The sequence below is a fragment of the Psammomys obesus genome, unplaced genomic scaffold (assembly GCF_907164565.1).
Source record: "Psammomys obesus unplaced genomic scaffold, mPsaObe1.curated_primary_1811, whole genome shotgun sequence".
Taxonomy (NCBI): domain Eukaryota; kingdom Metazoa; phylum Chordata; class Mammalia; order Rodentia; family Muridae; genus Psammomys; species Psammomys obesus.
This window is the reverse complement of record NW_026596117.1, coordinates 9,752,329-9,768,588: the sequence shown is the minus strand read 5'-3', so window position 1 is coordinate 9,768,588 and position 16,260 is coordinate 9,752,329. Positions and strand designations below refer to the sequence as shown.

At 44.2% G+C, this 16,260-nt stretch overlaps 2 protein-coding genes across 2 annotated transcripts in view; one reads left to right on the top strand and one right to left on the bottom strand.

Annotated features, from left to right (window-relative positions):
* Noa1 (nitric oxide associated 1) overlaps nt 1-14,930 on the bottom strand; it is a 16,855-nt gene extending 1,925 nt beyond the window's left edge. The window contains exons 1-6 of the mRNA XM_055629459.1: nt 13,496-14,930; nt 11,880-12,044; nt 10,297-10,502; nt 7,758-7,889; nt 4,118-4,234; nt 488-605 (exon numbers count right to left, since the gene is read on the bottom strand). Of these exons, the coding sequence (XP_055485434.1) occupies nt 488-605; nt 4,118-4,234; nt 7,758-7,889; nt 10,297-10,502; nt 11,880-12,044; nt 13,496-14,636 (1,879 nt within the window). The 5' untranslated portion in view covers nt 14,637-14,930. The remainder of the gene's footprint in view (nt 1-487; nt 606-4,117; nt 4,235-7,757; nt 7,890-10,296; nt 10,503-11,879; nt 12,045-13,495) is intronic.
* Nucleotides 14,931-15,071: 141 nt separating this feature from the next.
* Polr2b (RNA polymerase II subunit B) overlaps nt 15,072-16,260 on the top strand; it is a 39,785-nt gene continuing 38,596 nt past the window's right edge. Inside the window, exon 1 of the mRNA XM_055629229.1 lies at nt 15,072-15,200. Coding sequence (XP_055485204.1) covers nt 15,182-15,200 — 19 coding nt within the window. The 5' untranslated portion in view covers nt 15,072-15,181. The remainder of the gene's footprint in view (nt 15,201-16,260) is intronic.

The following is a 16,260-nucleotide window of genomic DNA, read 5'->3' as shown; positions in this document are numbered from 1 at the left end:
TAATTAATTATTATTATTGTTACTTTTGGAGACATGTTTTCTCTGTAGCCCTGGCTGGCCTGGAACCCACTCTGTAGACCAGGCTGGTCTCAAATTCAAGAGATCCACCTGCCTTTGCCCCTACGCTCAGCTCCCATCTTTCTATACTTGGTATTAGGCCAAAGGCCGTTTTGCTGAGCCAGAGTCTCACGTCGAACAGCCTGGTCTTGATCTCCAGCCTCTACCCTGCAAATGCTGGGACTTAGGAACATGCTACCCCATACCTGGCCTATGCTTTACTTTTTAAGAGGACATTACCAGGGTTGGGCAGTGGTGGTGTACACCTTTAATCTCAGCACTGGGAGAGAGAGGCAGGCAGACAGATCTTTGGGAGCTTGAGGCCAGCCTGGGTCTATAGAGCAAGTTCTAGGACAGCCAGAGCTACATAGAGAAACCCTGCCTCAAAGAAATAAAAACAAATAAACAATAGCAACAATGAATACAGTACCTGCAGAGGAGAACTTGATATCTGCTACTGCTTCATATTCTCCACCTCCTTTTAATGTAATGTCTTTAGCAACCAGAGGAGGAAACTGTGCCATTCGTTCTTTTCCACCCATTGGAACCTTCCAATAAAAAAAGAGGTTTGAAATGTCAAATCAAATTCCCTGTATCTGGTTTTGGGGATGGTAGCTCATATTTTGATCCCAGCACCCAGGTGGCAAAGGGAGATGGTTATCTGTGAGTTCAAGGCTAGCCTATTCTGTACAGTTGAGTACTAAGCCAGTCAGGGATATAGCAGAAGAAACTCCAAATCCCATCAGTTTGTAGGTATACGTTGTGATCAAAGCTTTAACCCTAGGATGGAGGCTAGGGTAAGGAGATTATCATGAGTTTGAGATGAGCCTGGGCTAAAGAGTGAGACTTTTCCTTTTTGTTTTTTGAAACAGGATCCAATGCTACCTTCAAACTTGCTAGGTAGCTAAGGACTACGGTCTTAAACTTCTGATCCTACTGCCTTTGCCTTCCAAGTGCTGGAATTATAATGCCATGCCCACTTGGCTATCTTAATAAACAAGACAAAACCCCTTATATTGCATTAATAAATACATTATGGATAAGAATGGACATGAAAACAATCCTCCAAATATTTACTTCTGAGCATGGGAACTCTGTGAAGAGATGAAGGCCAAGGTTTCCAAGGCCAAGGACCACGTGTTGGACATGGGCCTGGCAGTAATTTAAGCAGAATTGCATTTTTATCTATACTATTTGCATAGTCACCACAGGAGTTTGCATGGAATTATGTCAGGCAGTTAAGGCAAGGCCCTTCCAAATACCGTAGTTGTTTTAGGTATGTAAACAGTTAAGATTAATCTGACTTCTTTTTTTTCCCAAAACAGCATTTCTCTGTATAGCCTTGGCTTTCCTAGACTGGCTTTGTAGACCAGGCTGTCCTTGAAGTCTCAGAGATCCACCTGCCTCTGCTTCACTGAGTGTTGGGATAACAGGCTTGTGTAGATCTCACAGGTTACTATAGCTCAAGCTAGCCTTCTACTTAATACAGTCACTGATGACCTTGAACTTCAGGCTTTATAAATTCAATATGCTATAGTTTTACACATGGCTAACTTTTTCTTTCCTTTTCTTTTTTAAGACAAGGGGTTCTCTGTGTAGTCATGGCTATCCTAGAACTTGCTCTGTAGACCAGCCTGACCTTGAACTCACAGAGATCCACCTGCCTGTTTCCCAACTTCTGGGACAGAAGGTGTGCACCACCATGGCTAACTTGTATGTTTTCAGTTTTGTAAACACTGGTGCTAACTACTGCTACATTGGATCACCTGTTATTTCTGAAATAGCTGTTTAAGATTATCACCCAAACACACCTAGTACTTAAAACAGTCCTACGGCTGGCAGCATGGTTCGGCAGGTAAAGGCACTTGCACAGCAAGCCTAGTGACTTTTGGGTTGATTTCTGGAGACAACAAAAAGCCTGAAGGACAGAGCTGACACCAGTTTGTCCTCGACCTCCACAGGAAGGCTGTGACATGCATGTGAGTGTGAAACAGTGCACATGTACACACACACTAGATAAATAAAAAGTGAAAAGCAAATGGAGCCAGGCTTGGTGGCCTTTCATCTCAGCACCCAGGAGGTAGCAATCTCAGCTGCAGGCCAGCCCAGTCTCTGCAGCAAATTCCAGGAAAGCCAGGTTTCTACAGTGAAACTGCTTCAAGCAAACAACATCAAAGAAAAGGATGAAGATTGCTGCCCCTCACCCCCTTAATCTTTCCACTTTTTAGGAGACAGGCATAACACAGAGAAAAGCAGGAAATGTGCCCAAAGCTACACAGCTTTCTTAAACTGAGCAGTGGGGGAAGACATCCAAACCCAGGTAGTCTGGTTTCAGTATCTTAGATAGTGAGCTAGCTTATACATTTTTATGGTCCCTGCGTTTGATAAGTAAGAGGCAGAAAGCTCAGGAGTTCAAGGCCAGTCTTGGCTACATAACTAACTAGAGGCCAGCCTTGTGTTACATGAGAGGCTGTTTTAAACATCAAAACAAAATTTATGTCTGTGCACCATGTGGGTACAATGCTTAAGGAGGCCAGAGGAGGACCTCAGAGGCCCCAGAACTGGAGTTACAGATGGTTGTTAGCTACCTTGTAGGTGCTGTGAATCAAACTCAGGTTCTCTAGAAGAGCAGCTAGTACTTTTAACTGCTGAGCCATCTCTCCAGTCCAAATAAAACTTAATTATAATGTTCACTGTCCCGTGGTGCTTAGGGCCTATCTTGCAGATGAGCTGCAAACAGACCTCAGACAACTGGGCCTGGCAGATTTCACTGGGATGGTAAGGGCCAGATAGGCCTATAGCAATGGGACGTGAGGAACCAAGAGTAAGATGAGCGGTAAAGAAAAGGATTATTCAGGACACTCTGCTTGCTTATTTGTTTGTTTGTTTCTTTATTTATGGTTTTTCAAGATATGGTTACTCTGCAGACAGGCCTATAGCAATGGGACATGAGGCACCAAGAGTAAGATGGGCGGTAAAGATCGGTCTGTCTGTCTGTCTGTCTACATACCTACCTATCATCTGTTGTCCTAGACTCGCTTTGTAGATCAGGCTAGCCTCGAACTCCCAGAGTTCTGCCTGCCTCTTCCTCCCCAGTGCTGTGATTAAAGGCATGAGGCACTACACCTGGTGACGTTTTGTTTATTAAATAAAGATAAGAACAATCAAAATACATTTATAGTGTGAAGGAGGAGGTAGGATGGGAGGAAAAGAGGGAGCCTGTAAAACTGAGTGTCTGGGATTAGGAATGAGGCAGGAAAGCTTCTGCTCAGACCTGCACTTCTCAGTCACTACTGACACTTTTAGTTTGTTCTTCATTGTGAATGTTCACCTAAGTGCTGCAGGATGGTTTAGCATCACGTGTACCCCAAGCCCCCCGAAACAGATTCCAGGAACACCCCTCAACTGTGACAAAATCTGTAACTTCTTTTAGTTCTGAATTCAATATGTAAGCCAGGCTGGCCTTGAACTCATGGAGATCCATCTGCTTTGGTCTCCTAAACGCTGGGATTAAAGGTCTGTGCTATAACTCTTGTGACTTTTTCCTAGCTCTCCAATACAATTTTCTGCAGTAATGTGACTATGAGACACTTGAAAAGTAGCCAAGGCTGTCCTGGACTCTCTTTGTAGACCAGGCTGTCCTCAAATTCACAGTGATCCATCTGTCCCCGCCTCCCTGAGGGCTGGGATTAAAGGTGTGTGGCACCAGCTGGTCTGCAACACCCCTTTTTCACGTATAACCCATTATTGCTTAAAAAAAAAAAAAAAAAAAAAAAAAAAAGATTTATTTATTTTTTTTATACAGTGTTCCTCCTGTGTGTATCCCTGCACGTCAGAACAGGGCACCTGATCTCATTATAGATGGTTGTGAGCCACCATGTGGTTTCTGGAAATTGAACTCAAACCTTTGGAAGAACAGCCAGTGCTCTCAAGCCAGAGGTGAGATAAGAGAGATGGCTGGTGTAAAATGACGGTTTTACCCATTAGCCTTTATCACCAGGGGTATGGAACCATCCCAGGGCATAGCTACTCCACGCAGCTATCAAGTTGCAGTGCTTACCAGCAGTAACTCGTGACCTGCATGTTTCTCATAGAGAGCATCTGCCTTGTCCAAGGAAGTAATATGAACAGGAAGGAAGTTGGAAGCCACAACTGTAAACCACGTTGATTGATCTCCCTTAAGAAAGGAAGGAGGAAGTTATTTTACAGAAAAAAACTTGAAAAACCTTCACATTGTAATGTACAATTTTAAAAAAGAGAAATAAAAACTAGGTGTGTAGTGTACACCCTAAACCCAGCAAGGATGGTAGAGGTAGCAAGATTAGGAGTACAGAGACAACCTCAGCTAAAACACTGAGTAAGACCAGCCTGGGATACAGGAGACCCAAAACAATAATACAAAGAGGACAAAGTAGGAATCAAATTAAGCTGTCTTTCAAATGTAAGCAGACTAATGACTTAAAAGAGGGGGTAATATAGAAATAATGTCTTAATGATTCCTGAAAATTATAAAACTACTAAGACTTCTACAGACTTGATATTATTAAAAAAAAAAAAAAAACCAAGACAGACAGGCATGGTAGAAAACCTGTAGGAGGCTGGGGCAGGAGGATGTTGAGTTTAAGGCCAAGCTGGGCAATATATGGAGACCCTGTCTTAAAAAACAAAGAAACAAGCAGCCTCATGATGGGATTGGCATATGCCTCCCATCACAAGCCCACCATGATGGTCTAATTCAGTGATGGAGGAGCCCCGGGACTGATGGGCAAACCCACCCTGCCAAGGTGCACGGAAAAAGCTGAGGGAATGGCTAAATCTGACAAAAAAGTACAAACCAAAGGGAAGAGGGGAGCAAAGGACAAACAGCCTGAGGTGGCTAACTAGCAAACTATCTGCAGAAAACAGACCAGAAAACAGTCCAGCCTCTGAAGATGAGGAGGAAGAAGCCAAGTCCGACCAGCCACGACTCATGCCTGTCAGTGGCCCCTACCTTCCTCCTTGTTCAATTCAAAGGAATGTTTTTAATCAACGATTTTGTAAATGGGAGGCTTTTATTTACTTATTTTTTTAGTAGCTTCAGAAGCATTTTTAAAAGGGGTTGGGGAGGAATCACAACTCATCCCACTTTTAAAAGTGTAAAAGACTTTTTAAGAGGTGAAATCATCTGTTAGTTGTTGGACAGGCTGTGACTGTCTCAGCCGACAGCATAACACTGAGGGGGCTGGTTTTATACCCTACAATAAAAAGCATACGAAACTGTAATTTGGAATCTCCGTCATGCATTAGTATCTGGAACATTTTCAGCTACATCTGGTCTCGTGTTTCTAGAACTGTTTCCTATAAACCACTCCTTGGTCCTTGCCCTGAGAGGGCTGTAATGTCCCTCTGGTCATGGCAGTCCATTTTCCTAACAATCGTGATAATGTGCTGTGAAAGATGGAAAGTTTGAGTGTGTACTGTTTACGGCATAAAACTGTGAGTCAGTCCAAGTGAGGATTATGAGCGTTTGACTGTTATGCGAGGTCTGAAGGAAAACTCGCCAAGTTTGAGGCTGGAACATCACTGGAGTAACTGTCCAAAACAAAACGCGATACACGACTCTTCAGAGTACACGCATTACCCGAAATGTCTGTGTGCTGACCACCAACCAGTAAAATCTCAGTTGTGGAAAAAACAAGAACAACCCCCCCAAACAAACAACCAGTCCCCCAGCCCCTCAAAAAAACTAAAGAAAAAAAAGTACTGTTGGTTTCATATCTGCTGTTAAGAGCAACAAGGAAGGGCAGGGGAGGTGGCTCAGCAGTAAAGAGCACTTATTGCTCTTGCAGAGGACATGAGTCCACATTAGGCAGACCATCTGTAGCTCCAGGTGATCTAACATGCTCTGGCCTCCCAGGGCTTCTGTACACAAATGGTACACACAAATTCATGCAAGCACACACACGCACACACATAAAATATGTAAATATATCTAAAATATCAACAAGGAAATGATGGTAACTGTGTAGTTGTGTATTATACAACTGTGTAGTTGTATAATAAGTATACAAGGTTAAATTTTCAAGTATGAACATAGAAGTCAAATATTCTTTATCAATGGGCTGTAAGTTACATTTGTTGAATATAACAATGTTTCAGTTTCCCTTTTTCTTCTTCCTTTGGAAAAAATGGAGAGCAATTCCTGAATATCCCCAGAATAATGCTATGTAACTAAGCAAAATATGGTATGTTAGAGTATACAAATAAGTACAGAATTTAATGTATATTAACCTTGGGCCTACATATATGCATAATTTTCATATGAAACAATATAGGAAATGAACAGTATTTCATCTTAAATGCTAAACTACTGAGCCAGGTGTTAATGGTGCAAGCCTTTAATCCCAGCACTCAGGAGGCAGAGGCAGGTAGGCCAGCCTGGTCTACAAAGTAAATTCTGGAACAGCCAGTGATACACAGAGAAACCTTGTCCTGAAAAAAACAAAAAAAAAAAAACACAAAAAAACCAAACCTTCCCACCCCTAAAGAAAAAAAAATAAAAATAAAAAGAAGAAAGAAAGAACAAAGCTAAGCTATATAAGGGATTCAATATCTCATTAATGATTTTTTTTTTTTTTTTTTTTGAGACAGGGCTTCATTTTCCAGATCAGGCAGGCCTTGAACTCAGAGATCTGCCTGACTCTGCCTCTGGAGTGCTGGAATTAAAGGTGGGTGCCACCAAGCCCTGCCTTTAAAAATTAAAAAAGGATGGGCTAGAGAGATGGTTCAGTGGTTAAGAGCACTCACTGGCTGCTCTTTTAGAGGACCGGGATTCAATTCCTAGCACCCACACAACTGTCTGTAACTCCAGTCCCAGATGATCTGATACCCTCACACCAATGCACATAAATACATATTATATATATACACATTATACACATATATATATGTATATATGTATGTATATATGTATATATTGGTTTTTTGAGACAGGGTTTCACTGTGTATCCTTGGCTCTTTTGGGACTTGCTCTATAGACCAGGCTGGCCTCAAACTCACAGAGAACCACCTGCCTCTGCCTCCTGAGAGCTGGGATTAAAGGTGTGTGTCACCACTACCTAGCCCTAAGAATAGAATTATTAAAAACACTGTCAGTGGGCTGGAGAGGTGGCTCAGCAGTTAAGAGTACTTGTTGCACGTGTAGAGGACACGGGTTTGATCCCAGCAACCACATGGGGGCTCACAACTATCTGTAACTTCAGTTCTGGGGCACTGATGCGCTCTTTTAAATTTTCTGGTCACTAGGTATACACATGGTGCACATATACACATCCAGGAAAAACACAGATATACGTAATAGATCTTAAAAAAAACCTTTTAGATTTAAAAGTGTGTGTGTGTCGGCGTCGGGCTAAGTTCCTACGACTGCAGGTGCCCAAAGATTCCTGAGTAGGTGGATCCCCAGGGCTGGAGTTGTAGTGGTAGTGAGCTGCCCAGTGGTGCAGTGAGCTCAACTATGCTCCTCTCTCTGACAGAGCAGCAAACACTCCTACCTGTTGAGCCATCTTCTCTGGCACAATTTTACCGATTTTAACATCGTAGTGTTCTCTCTTTTGGGCCTACTTCTTTCCCCCAAACTTTTGCAATAAAATTTTACACACGTAACCTTCTAAAGTGCATTCTAATACTTGTTCATATTCCAATAGCGTAGATTTTCTTACCTGTAAGAAATCTATTCGGGCTATAGCACCCAAAAATAGAACCATTCCTGGTTTGAGAACAAAGGTTCTTGGGATAATAGAATGTGTTGGCAAAACAATATCGACTTCTTTTTCTGTTAGAAGATTTAAAATCTATAAAGCAAATGACATGATTTATTTAGAGGTACTTTCATTCAACATTTTTGTGATTTGCTGAAACAAAAAATTTTTAGACTTTACAGCACACCAAATTATATTCATTAGCCACACTTACAATTTATATATTGTCTCTAAGTTATTCTACTCATTTCACAGCTGAATATTAAACACAGGCATATGAGACTTTCCTATTATAGCATTTATCCCCCAAATGTCAAAAGTGGTACGCATCCCAAGGTACTATTGGCTCACTAAGAATGAAATTGTATGCTCAAGGATTTGGGTAGCAGTAGCTCCCAGCTTTTTAACAGACAAAGATAAAATGTGATAGTGGATCCTAAGGATTAAGCATGGAAGCATAAAATGCAAAATGGTTCATATCTACAAATCCCAGCTCTGGGAGGCTGGAGCAGGAGGATTGTCACAAGTTCTAGGGTAGCCTGGACTATGTACTATTTCCTAGACCTTGTCTAAAAAAAAAAAAAAAAAAGGCCCTTGTTTGCAAAAGAAACCAAAAAGCAAAATGGTCACTCTACATTAGGAACTAGTCTGTAACTTGAAGATCTCTTTCTCCTGAAAAATAGCCAGAAGACCAGTGTTATGCATCTTGGCTTGTTGGGACAAGAGGGTTTTTGTTTTGTTTTGTTTTGTTTGTTTCTTAGCTTTGTGTATGCCTATATATAGTGACTGCAGAGAGGGGAGGGCATTAGATCCCCTGGAACTGGAGTTATAGGAGGTTGTGAGCCACCATGTGGTCATTTGGTTCCTCTGGAAGAACAATGTCTCCAAACCAACAGGCACACTAAGACACCTTTCCAACCACAAGAACAAACCTTTTAAACAGACTGCAGAAAACAGAAAAGCAAAGTGTCTTAGTCAGGGTTTCTATTGCTGTGGCAAAAAAACCATGACCAAAGAGCAAATTGGGGAGGAAAGGGTTTATTCGGCTTACACTTCCACATTGCTGTTCATCACCAAAGGAAGTCAGGACGGGAACTCAAAGAGGGCAGGAACCTGGAGGCAGGAGCTGATGCAGAGGCCATGGTGCTGCTTACTGGTTTGCTCCTCCTGGCTTGCTCAGCCTGCTTTCTTATAGAACCCAGGACCGCGGTGGTCCTGGCTGGCACCACCCACAATGGGCTGGGCCTTCTCCCTTGATCTCTAATTGACAAACTGCCTTACAGCTGGATCTCATGGAGGCATTTCCTTAATAGAGGCTCCTTTTTTTCTGATGACTCCAGCTTGTATCAAGTTGACATATGAAACTAGCCACTATAGAAAGCTAGGGATTACCAGATTCTGGAAAGATTTAAAGAAAATAAAACTCATTTAAAAAATGAAATCACAGTAGCTATGCTATGGAACCAACTTTGATATCAACAGAGGAATGCACAAGGAAAACGAGTTTTATATACATAGGAAGTTTGAGTGGCTAGAATGAATTTCCTATTTTTTTTTTGTATGAAAATGGATGCAACTATATTAAGCAAAATGTGTGCATTACTATGCTTAGCTAAATACCAGCTAAATTTAAATAGACAAAAGCTAGGTTACCTGTGAGATGTTTTAGTCTGAGTAAAGGGGTGGATAATAGCAGGATAGGTAGATTTATCCCTATTCTAAAAATAGGGCCACTTGATCACTTAGAATTTAAACTATTTCAGGGAAATACATGCCATGTTTGTTCTACAGAGCTTTGAAGAACAGCGGGTACAAGTTACTGGGAGACTTTCAGTGCAAAGAAAAGAGCAGGCCAAGAATGGCTGAATGCCTTGGAAATTCATGTGACACTCCTTTGATAAGTTGTCATGATTCACTTCAGTTCAAACTATATGACATCATGATTGACACGTCTTCAAGGGGATTTAAGCATGGACTCGGCAGCTGGACTGCAATATTCATAATTTGTAACCTTAAAATATAGGAACATATTACATAGTAGCTAAGCTACTATAATTTCATATAATACTGTAGTTGTAAGCTAACAAGTACAATGTTAATACTGTAGTTTGCCTACAGCAATGTCAACTAAAGAAATACAGAATTTAATGTCATATAGATTCATCCTTGAACTAGTTTTATAAAGAAACTAGAATTGTGCCGGGCACGGTAGTGCATGCCTATAATCCTAGCACTCAGGGAGGCAGAGGGAGGTGGATCTCTGTGAGTTTGAGGCCAGCCTGGTCTATAAAGCAAGTCCAGGACAGCCAAGGCTACATGGAGAAACTGTCTTGAAAAAAATTAACCAACCAACCAACCAACCAACCAACCAACCAACCAACCACCAACTAACCCACCCAGAAATAAGTTTTAAAATGGAAGTAGACCTCTTTGCTTATTTTCTGTCAGTTGAGAAAGTACTTCTACAATTAAATGTTTCTAAAAGAAAACAAATACATACACAGCTTTTTTTGGTAATCCCAGGGGTGTCATAAAACCAGTGGGCATCTTTCACATCCTGTGGGGTCAGTTCTACTTGTTTGGTGTGGTTGTGCACAGGCACAACAGGTTCATTTTCCATGTCAAAGGCCAGTGAGTCAGCATCAAACTCAAAGGGAACCCCTGTGTTCTGCTCTGTGGAGTGCAAGAATGTTCTTCCAACTCTTCCTAGAACAAATTAAACCGAGGTTATCAGGCATGCCTTTAATGCTTTGCTTCTGGGTCATTAGAAAAATTTTTGAGATGGGTTTTCTGTACAAAGTTTCAAGTGTTAAACTTGATTTTTTTTTTTAGCTTCTATAGTGATAGGAGACAGATCATACATACACACACACACACACACACACGTGCACACATGCATGCACACACACACACACACACACATATGTATGCATTTACCTTGGTTGTCATTTGTATTTTGGAAAAGATCTTACGTAGTCCAGGTTTGCCTCAAAATCACTATGGAACTGAGGTTTCTCTTAACTCCCCCAAGTGTTGTGATTATAGGTGTGTACCTGACACTCCTGAAGACCCACCCTCTCTGTGAAAGAATATTACCATGTAGCTCTGGCTGTTTTGGAATTCTCTATGTAGATGATGCTGGCCTTGAACTCACAAAGATCTACTTGCCTCTGCATTCCAAGTGCTGGGACTAAAGGTGTGCATCACTAGGTCAGACTCTGAAGACACTTTTTATGTTTGCCTTAAATAAGTCACTAAAACAACTACATGTGTAAATAAGAGACTGTGGCTATGACTATAATTTTGTCTTTTTAGAAAATAGTATGAGTCATTCTTTATGTGCATTTAGTCTGGTGGTGTTAAAAATCTCTCTTTTTTTCCATATTAATGAAATCAGAAGAGAGATAAGAAGGAGATGGACAACCTAGTCAAAGACTGTAGGCATAAGGTTATTGTGTAATTCAAATGTTGATTTCTGTACCCCCCGTATCTGGTTGCAATCCTTTTTCTGAGAATCTCTTGTCTTAATGTTATATAAACACTGCTCCCCAATTGTCCCCTGATCACTAAGTAGGGGAGAGAGCTGGACTTCCTGCCAGCCAGGGTAGAGGTGAGAAGAGGAAGTAAAGGATTCAGCCATGGGAGAGGTCCAGGTAAGATCAGGAGAGGAGCTGGAGCAGGAAAAGCTACAAAGTGCAAGTATCTCTGGGATGTACCCTGGGAATAAACCAAATCAGCTTACCGGCTTAAGAACAGTGTAATAACTGCTCAGTTCTTGAGCTGTAAAGCTTGTTAAAATAATGTAATAGAGCTCTCTCTCTTTCCTGCCTCATCCAGAGACAGACAGTCTCTGTGACCTCTCCCACTCCCTAATAAAACCTCCCATGTAGAAAAAAATATATAATAGAGTCTCAATTATCTACATAATAGCCAGGCTAAGAGAGAAACCGAGAAACAAATAGTTATATAAAAAAGGTCTTTTGTTACAGTTATTTTTGCTAGCCCCAATGGCTGCACTGCACGGTTCTAAACAATTTTACCACAGAACCAGTGCAAATTTTCCCTAGGAGGAAGGATGCATACCTACTATGTAACCACGCTTTTTCAGTTGATTGAGCTGACTTTGTTCTTCCTGACTCAGATCTTTTTCAGCTTTGGCCGCATCTTCTTTAAGTCTTTTATGTCTTTTGAACATCCTGTAAGGAGTCGGATTGCAAATAGGAAACTTCAAGAGGTTTAATGTAGTACCTGAAATACCAGAAGAGTTTTTCGAAAAGTGTGAGAGAAGAAAACCAAACATTCCCGATTGACTTCATTTAACCGTCATGACAACTGCTATGCAATTACTGCACACCCTTTACGAATGAGGAAAGGGGCGTAGCGACTGCTTTACTAATCAGAATTTGGATACAGAATTTCTAGGTCTGTTTTACCCTGCTTCACTACCTACCCTCTGCATCGGTGTTCTCAACCTTCCTAATGATGCGAACCTTTATTTAATACCTCATGTTTTAGTGCCTCATGTTGTGGTGACCACCAACTGTAAAATTTTTAAGGACTTATTTATTTATTTATTTATACATATAAGTGTTCTATTTGCATGTATGCCTGTATGACAGAAGAAGACATCAGATCCCGTTATAGATGGTTGTGAGCCATCATGTAGTTTCCGGGACTTGAACTCAGGACCTCTGGAAGAGCAGCCAGTGCTCTTAACGGCTGAGCTGTTAAAATTTTTTTGTTGCTACATCATAATTGTAACTTTGCTACTGTTATGAACTGTAATGTGAATGTCTTTGTTTTCTGATGGTCTTAGGTGTGCCCTGTGAATGGGTCATTCCATCCTGCAAGGGGTCATGACCCACAGGTTGAGAACCACTGCTCTAATACATACCACCATGGCCATAGACAGTTTTAAATATGAGGTGCCAAAGGGCAGCTAAAGGCTGGGTTCAAGGGAACAATTTTCTGTCAACCCAATTCCTAAGACTAACTCTCCAAGCACACAAGTTTCGCTCTCCTTCCTCAGTTTCTTCCTCCAGACTGGCTCTTGCAACACTGCCTCACTCCGTCTCCCCAGCGTTGTGATAACAGACGGGCAGTATCACCATCCCAAGCTATTAGTTTAACTCTGAAAACTGACATTTCTTCTCAAGGTATCTCCACACCGTATTTCACCAACTCTTTCACATGTACAGTGTAACAGTCCAAGAATAAATCCAAGCGGTGAAGAGTAAGACTGAGGGGTGAAAGGTCTTAGGAGTTAAAAAAAAAAAAAACACACAGGATTTTTTTTTTTGGTATGGAATGGGGTTTATGTATCTACCCCACCGGCGACCCCAACTATGTATCTGAGAATAGCTTTGCTCTCCTCCTGATCTTCCTGCCTTCCACCTCTTGAGTGCTGGGGATACAGGAGAATGCCACCGCACCTCGTTTATGAAGTGCCGCAGACTAACTCAGGCTTCATGCATGTTAAGCAGGCACTTGGGCGAACAAGCTTTATACCCCGGCCGCCCCTAGAAACATCTTTACTGGAAAAATCGAACATGCACTGACTTTCCAAACAATAACCTGGTATGACCAGTGTAGGGAGAAACATTTTAAAGGGGCGGCTCCTGGCAGCTCGAAATGGACATTTAAGGGTAGTTGCACTAGGTTCCTGGGTCAAGTCTAATTACTCAGCAATGGGGCCTCACCTGGCCAGGGGGAGATGGTGGCCCGGTCGATGGCTTCGGAGCCCTTGGCGGTGCAGTAATCAGACGCCAGGAGTGTGTTAAAGAGAGTAGACTTGCCGGCGTTCGTGGTGCCTACTAGGTAAACGTCGCCGCGGTAGCGCCAGGAGCGCTGAAGCGCGGAGATCAATTCTTCAACTCCGTAGCCGGTCTTGGCGCTGATCAGCCGCACGTCCTTGACCACCGGGCTGGACCTGGCCGGCGGGTTCTGATTCTTGTTCTCGCCCTGTGGCTCATCCCCGGCAGGATACTGAGCTCTTCGGCTGCCGGGGGCCACCACGAGCCCAGCGCGGATGCAGTCGTCCCACAGCCGCTTCCGCAGCCGCTTCAAATGGCCAGGCGCGTCCTGGGGCAGCAGGTCCACTTTATTCCCCAGCACGAAGAGCTGCTTGGGGCCCACCAGCTTGGGCAAGTCCGGAAGCAGGGCGTCGGGCAGGTCGAGCAGGTCCACCATATAGAGCACCAGGGAGGGCTCCGGCCGCCGCAGCGCGGCGCTCACCAGCTCCAGGTACTGCTCGCAGCTCACCCGCAGGCGCAGGGCACGTCGGTGGTGCACCAGCAGCCAGCAGCGCTGGCACACGGTCCGCGTCGGGCCGCCGTCGGCCTGGGTAGCGGCGCGGAACTTCTCGTCCGTCACGAAGCCGGGCAGGCCGGGGTGCTGGCAATGCAGCTCGGCCCCGCACCCCGAGCAGTAGACGCCGCTGGGCGGCACCGTGACATCGGGGAGCTCCGAGACCGGCAGAGGCAGGAGACCCTCCCGCAGCTTCCGCTGAAGCCGCTCCTCCCGCCGCTGCAACCTCCGTCGCTCCTCCTCCTCCTGCCGCTGCTGCAGCTCCCGCAGTTCCCGCAACTGCTCCTCGGGGTCCGGCTCCTGGACGTACTCCGGGAACAGAAAGCGCTCCTCCGTGTCGGAGTCTTCCTCGCCGTCCTCGGTCGCCGCGGAGCTCGGAGGGAGCCGGCGGCCCAGGGATGACGAGCGCTGGGAGAAGGCAGCCCCAGGCTTCTGCAGCAGGAGCCGCCGCGCCGGGCCATGGCTCGCAGCGGCTGGCGCGGGGCCCCGCAGGAGCCCGCACAGCAGCCCGCGACCCAGGCGCGCGGTCAGCATGAGGGGCAAAGAGCGGCGAGGAGGGCGGAGCCTCGCGCGCGCACGCGCGCTAGCGTCCCAGGCGCTCCTCGACCGAGGGAGCTGTCCAACGGCGCGACCAACCCTGCATTTCTCGCGATGACAGCTCTGAGACCCGAGATTTCATTCAGCGGTGCCGAGGCACGGACTAGATAGAGCCGTGGTGGGCCGCGGGGGGCCGTCGGTGCTCAGCCCACACCCACAGCCGTTCCTCTCGTAAATCTACTCCACACAAATCAAGTGTCGTTTGTGCAACAAACGCTAAAAAAAACAAAACAAACAAAAAAACACGCTACAGGAAGCGTTCATTCATTGCACCCAGCGATCCGTAGTTTGCATTTGCGCAGTTCAAGCCCCGCCATTTGCGCAAGCGCACGTCTCACGCCCCGCCCCCTCGCGTAGACGCTGAGGATTCTGGGAACGCCGGAGACGGGCATTGCTTCCTCTCGCTGTCCGAGTTTGCCGCTGACGTTCTCATCTCCGGCTTTGTGATTTCGAGTTAAGAGCTTCAGAAACCTTTGGCCAAGATGTATGACGCCGACGAGGGTAGGTGACCCCGTCGGACGCTTAGGCGGGAGGGCGGGGGACGTGCGGGGATGAAGGATCTGCGCCAGCCACCTCATTCCGTCCGTGGCGCGCTCCGAGCAGCCCTGTTTCACGCTGCGCCGGGAGCGAAGTTGGGTTTGCTAGACAGTGCAAGCTCAGGGGACCTAGGGTCCACGTTCCGTGGTCAGCTTGACTGCTCCTTTCACGTCCTCCTGTTGTTGTATCTGTTATCAATCTTCCAGAATCGACATAGCGTTCAAGCCCTTACTTACCTTCTGTTTTGACGTTGATTGGCTTCCTTACCATTCCAATCGGCTTACTGAATAGCTCGGTATTTTTGTTCTTTTTTTTTTTTTTTTGGCACAGGGGATTGAACCCAAGGCCTGAACACACCCTACTTCTGAGCCATATTCCTAGTCTGAGTAGCTCAATTTTTGACCACGTCCTTGTGCTAGATAGATATCATTATACCCTGGAAGTACTAGGGACAAAGAATGGGTTTGGGGTTGACATTCACTGTCTTCAGTTAAGTAAATTGCCTTAAAAGGTGGCCTTTAAGTGGTCTCTTTCCATGAGATGACACAGTTCTAGGATGGGATGTATTCCATTTCATAAGGACAACTGGTGTTTTCACTTTTCATTTGCACAATTCTTAATCTTGCCCATTTTATTTTCATGTTGTATATATTTTTTTAACGCTTCCTCTACTTTGGGTGCAAAAATCATTTTATTCCAGCTCTCAACTTTGTGGCCTTCCTATATATTTTTTTTCCTTCAGACAATAGAAGCAAAAGCTTTAGTTTTAAAAATTTCTCAAACGTCTCAGTCCCATTCATATCTCATTAAAATGTATTAGAATTCTCTTTTAAATTACTCTTACTTGAAGGAAATTTAGAAACTTTGAAAATTTGGAAAATTTGAAACTTTGTGTGTATGTGTGTGTGCACATGTGGAAATGTACCATACATGTCCTGGAGTTTTAACTCCAGTCCTCAGGCTATATATTTCTGTAGAGCATATTTCACTCTACATATTTCAATACTTTTTAGCAGGAACATGG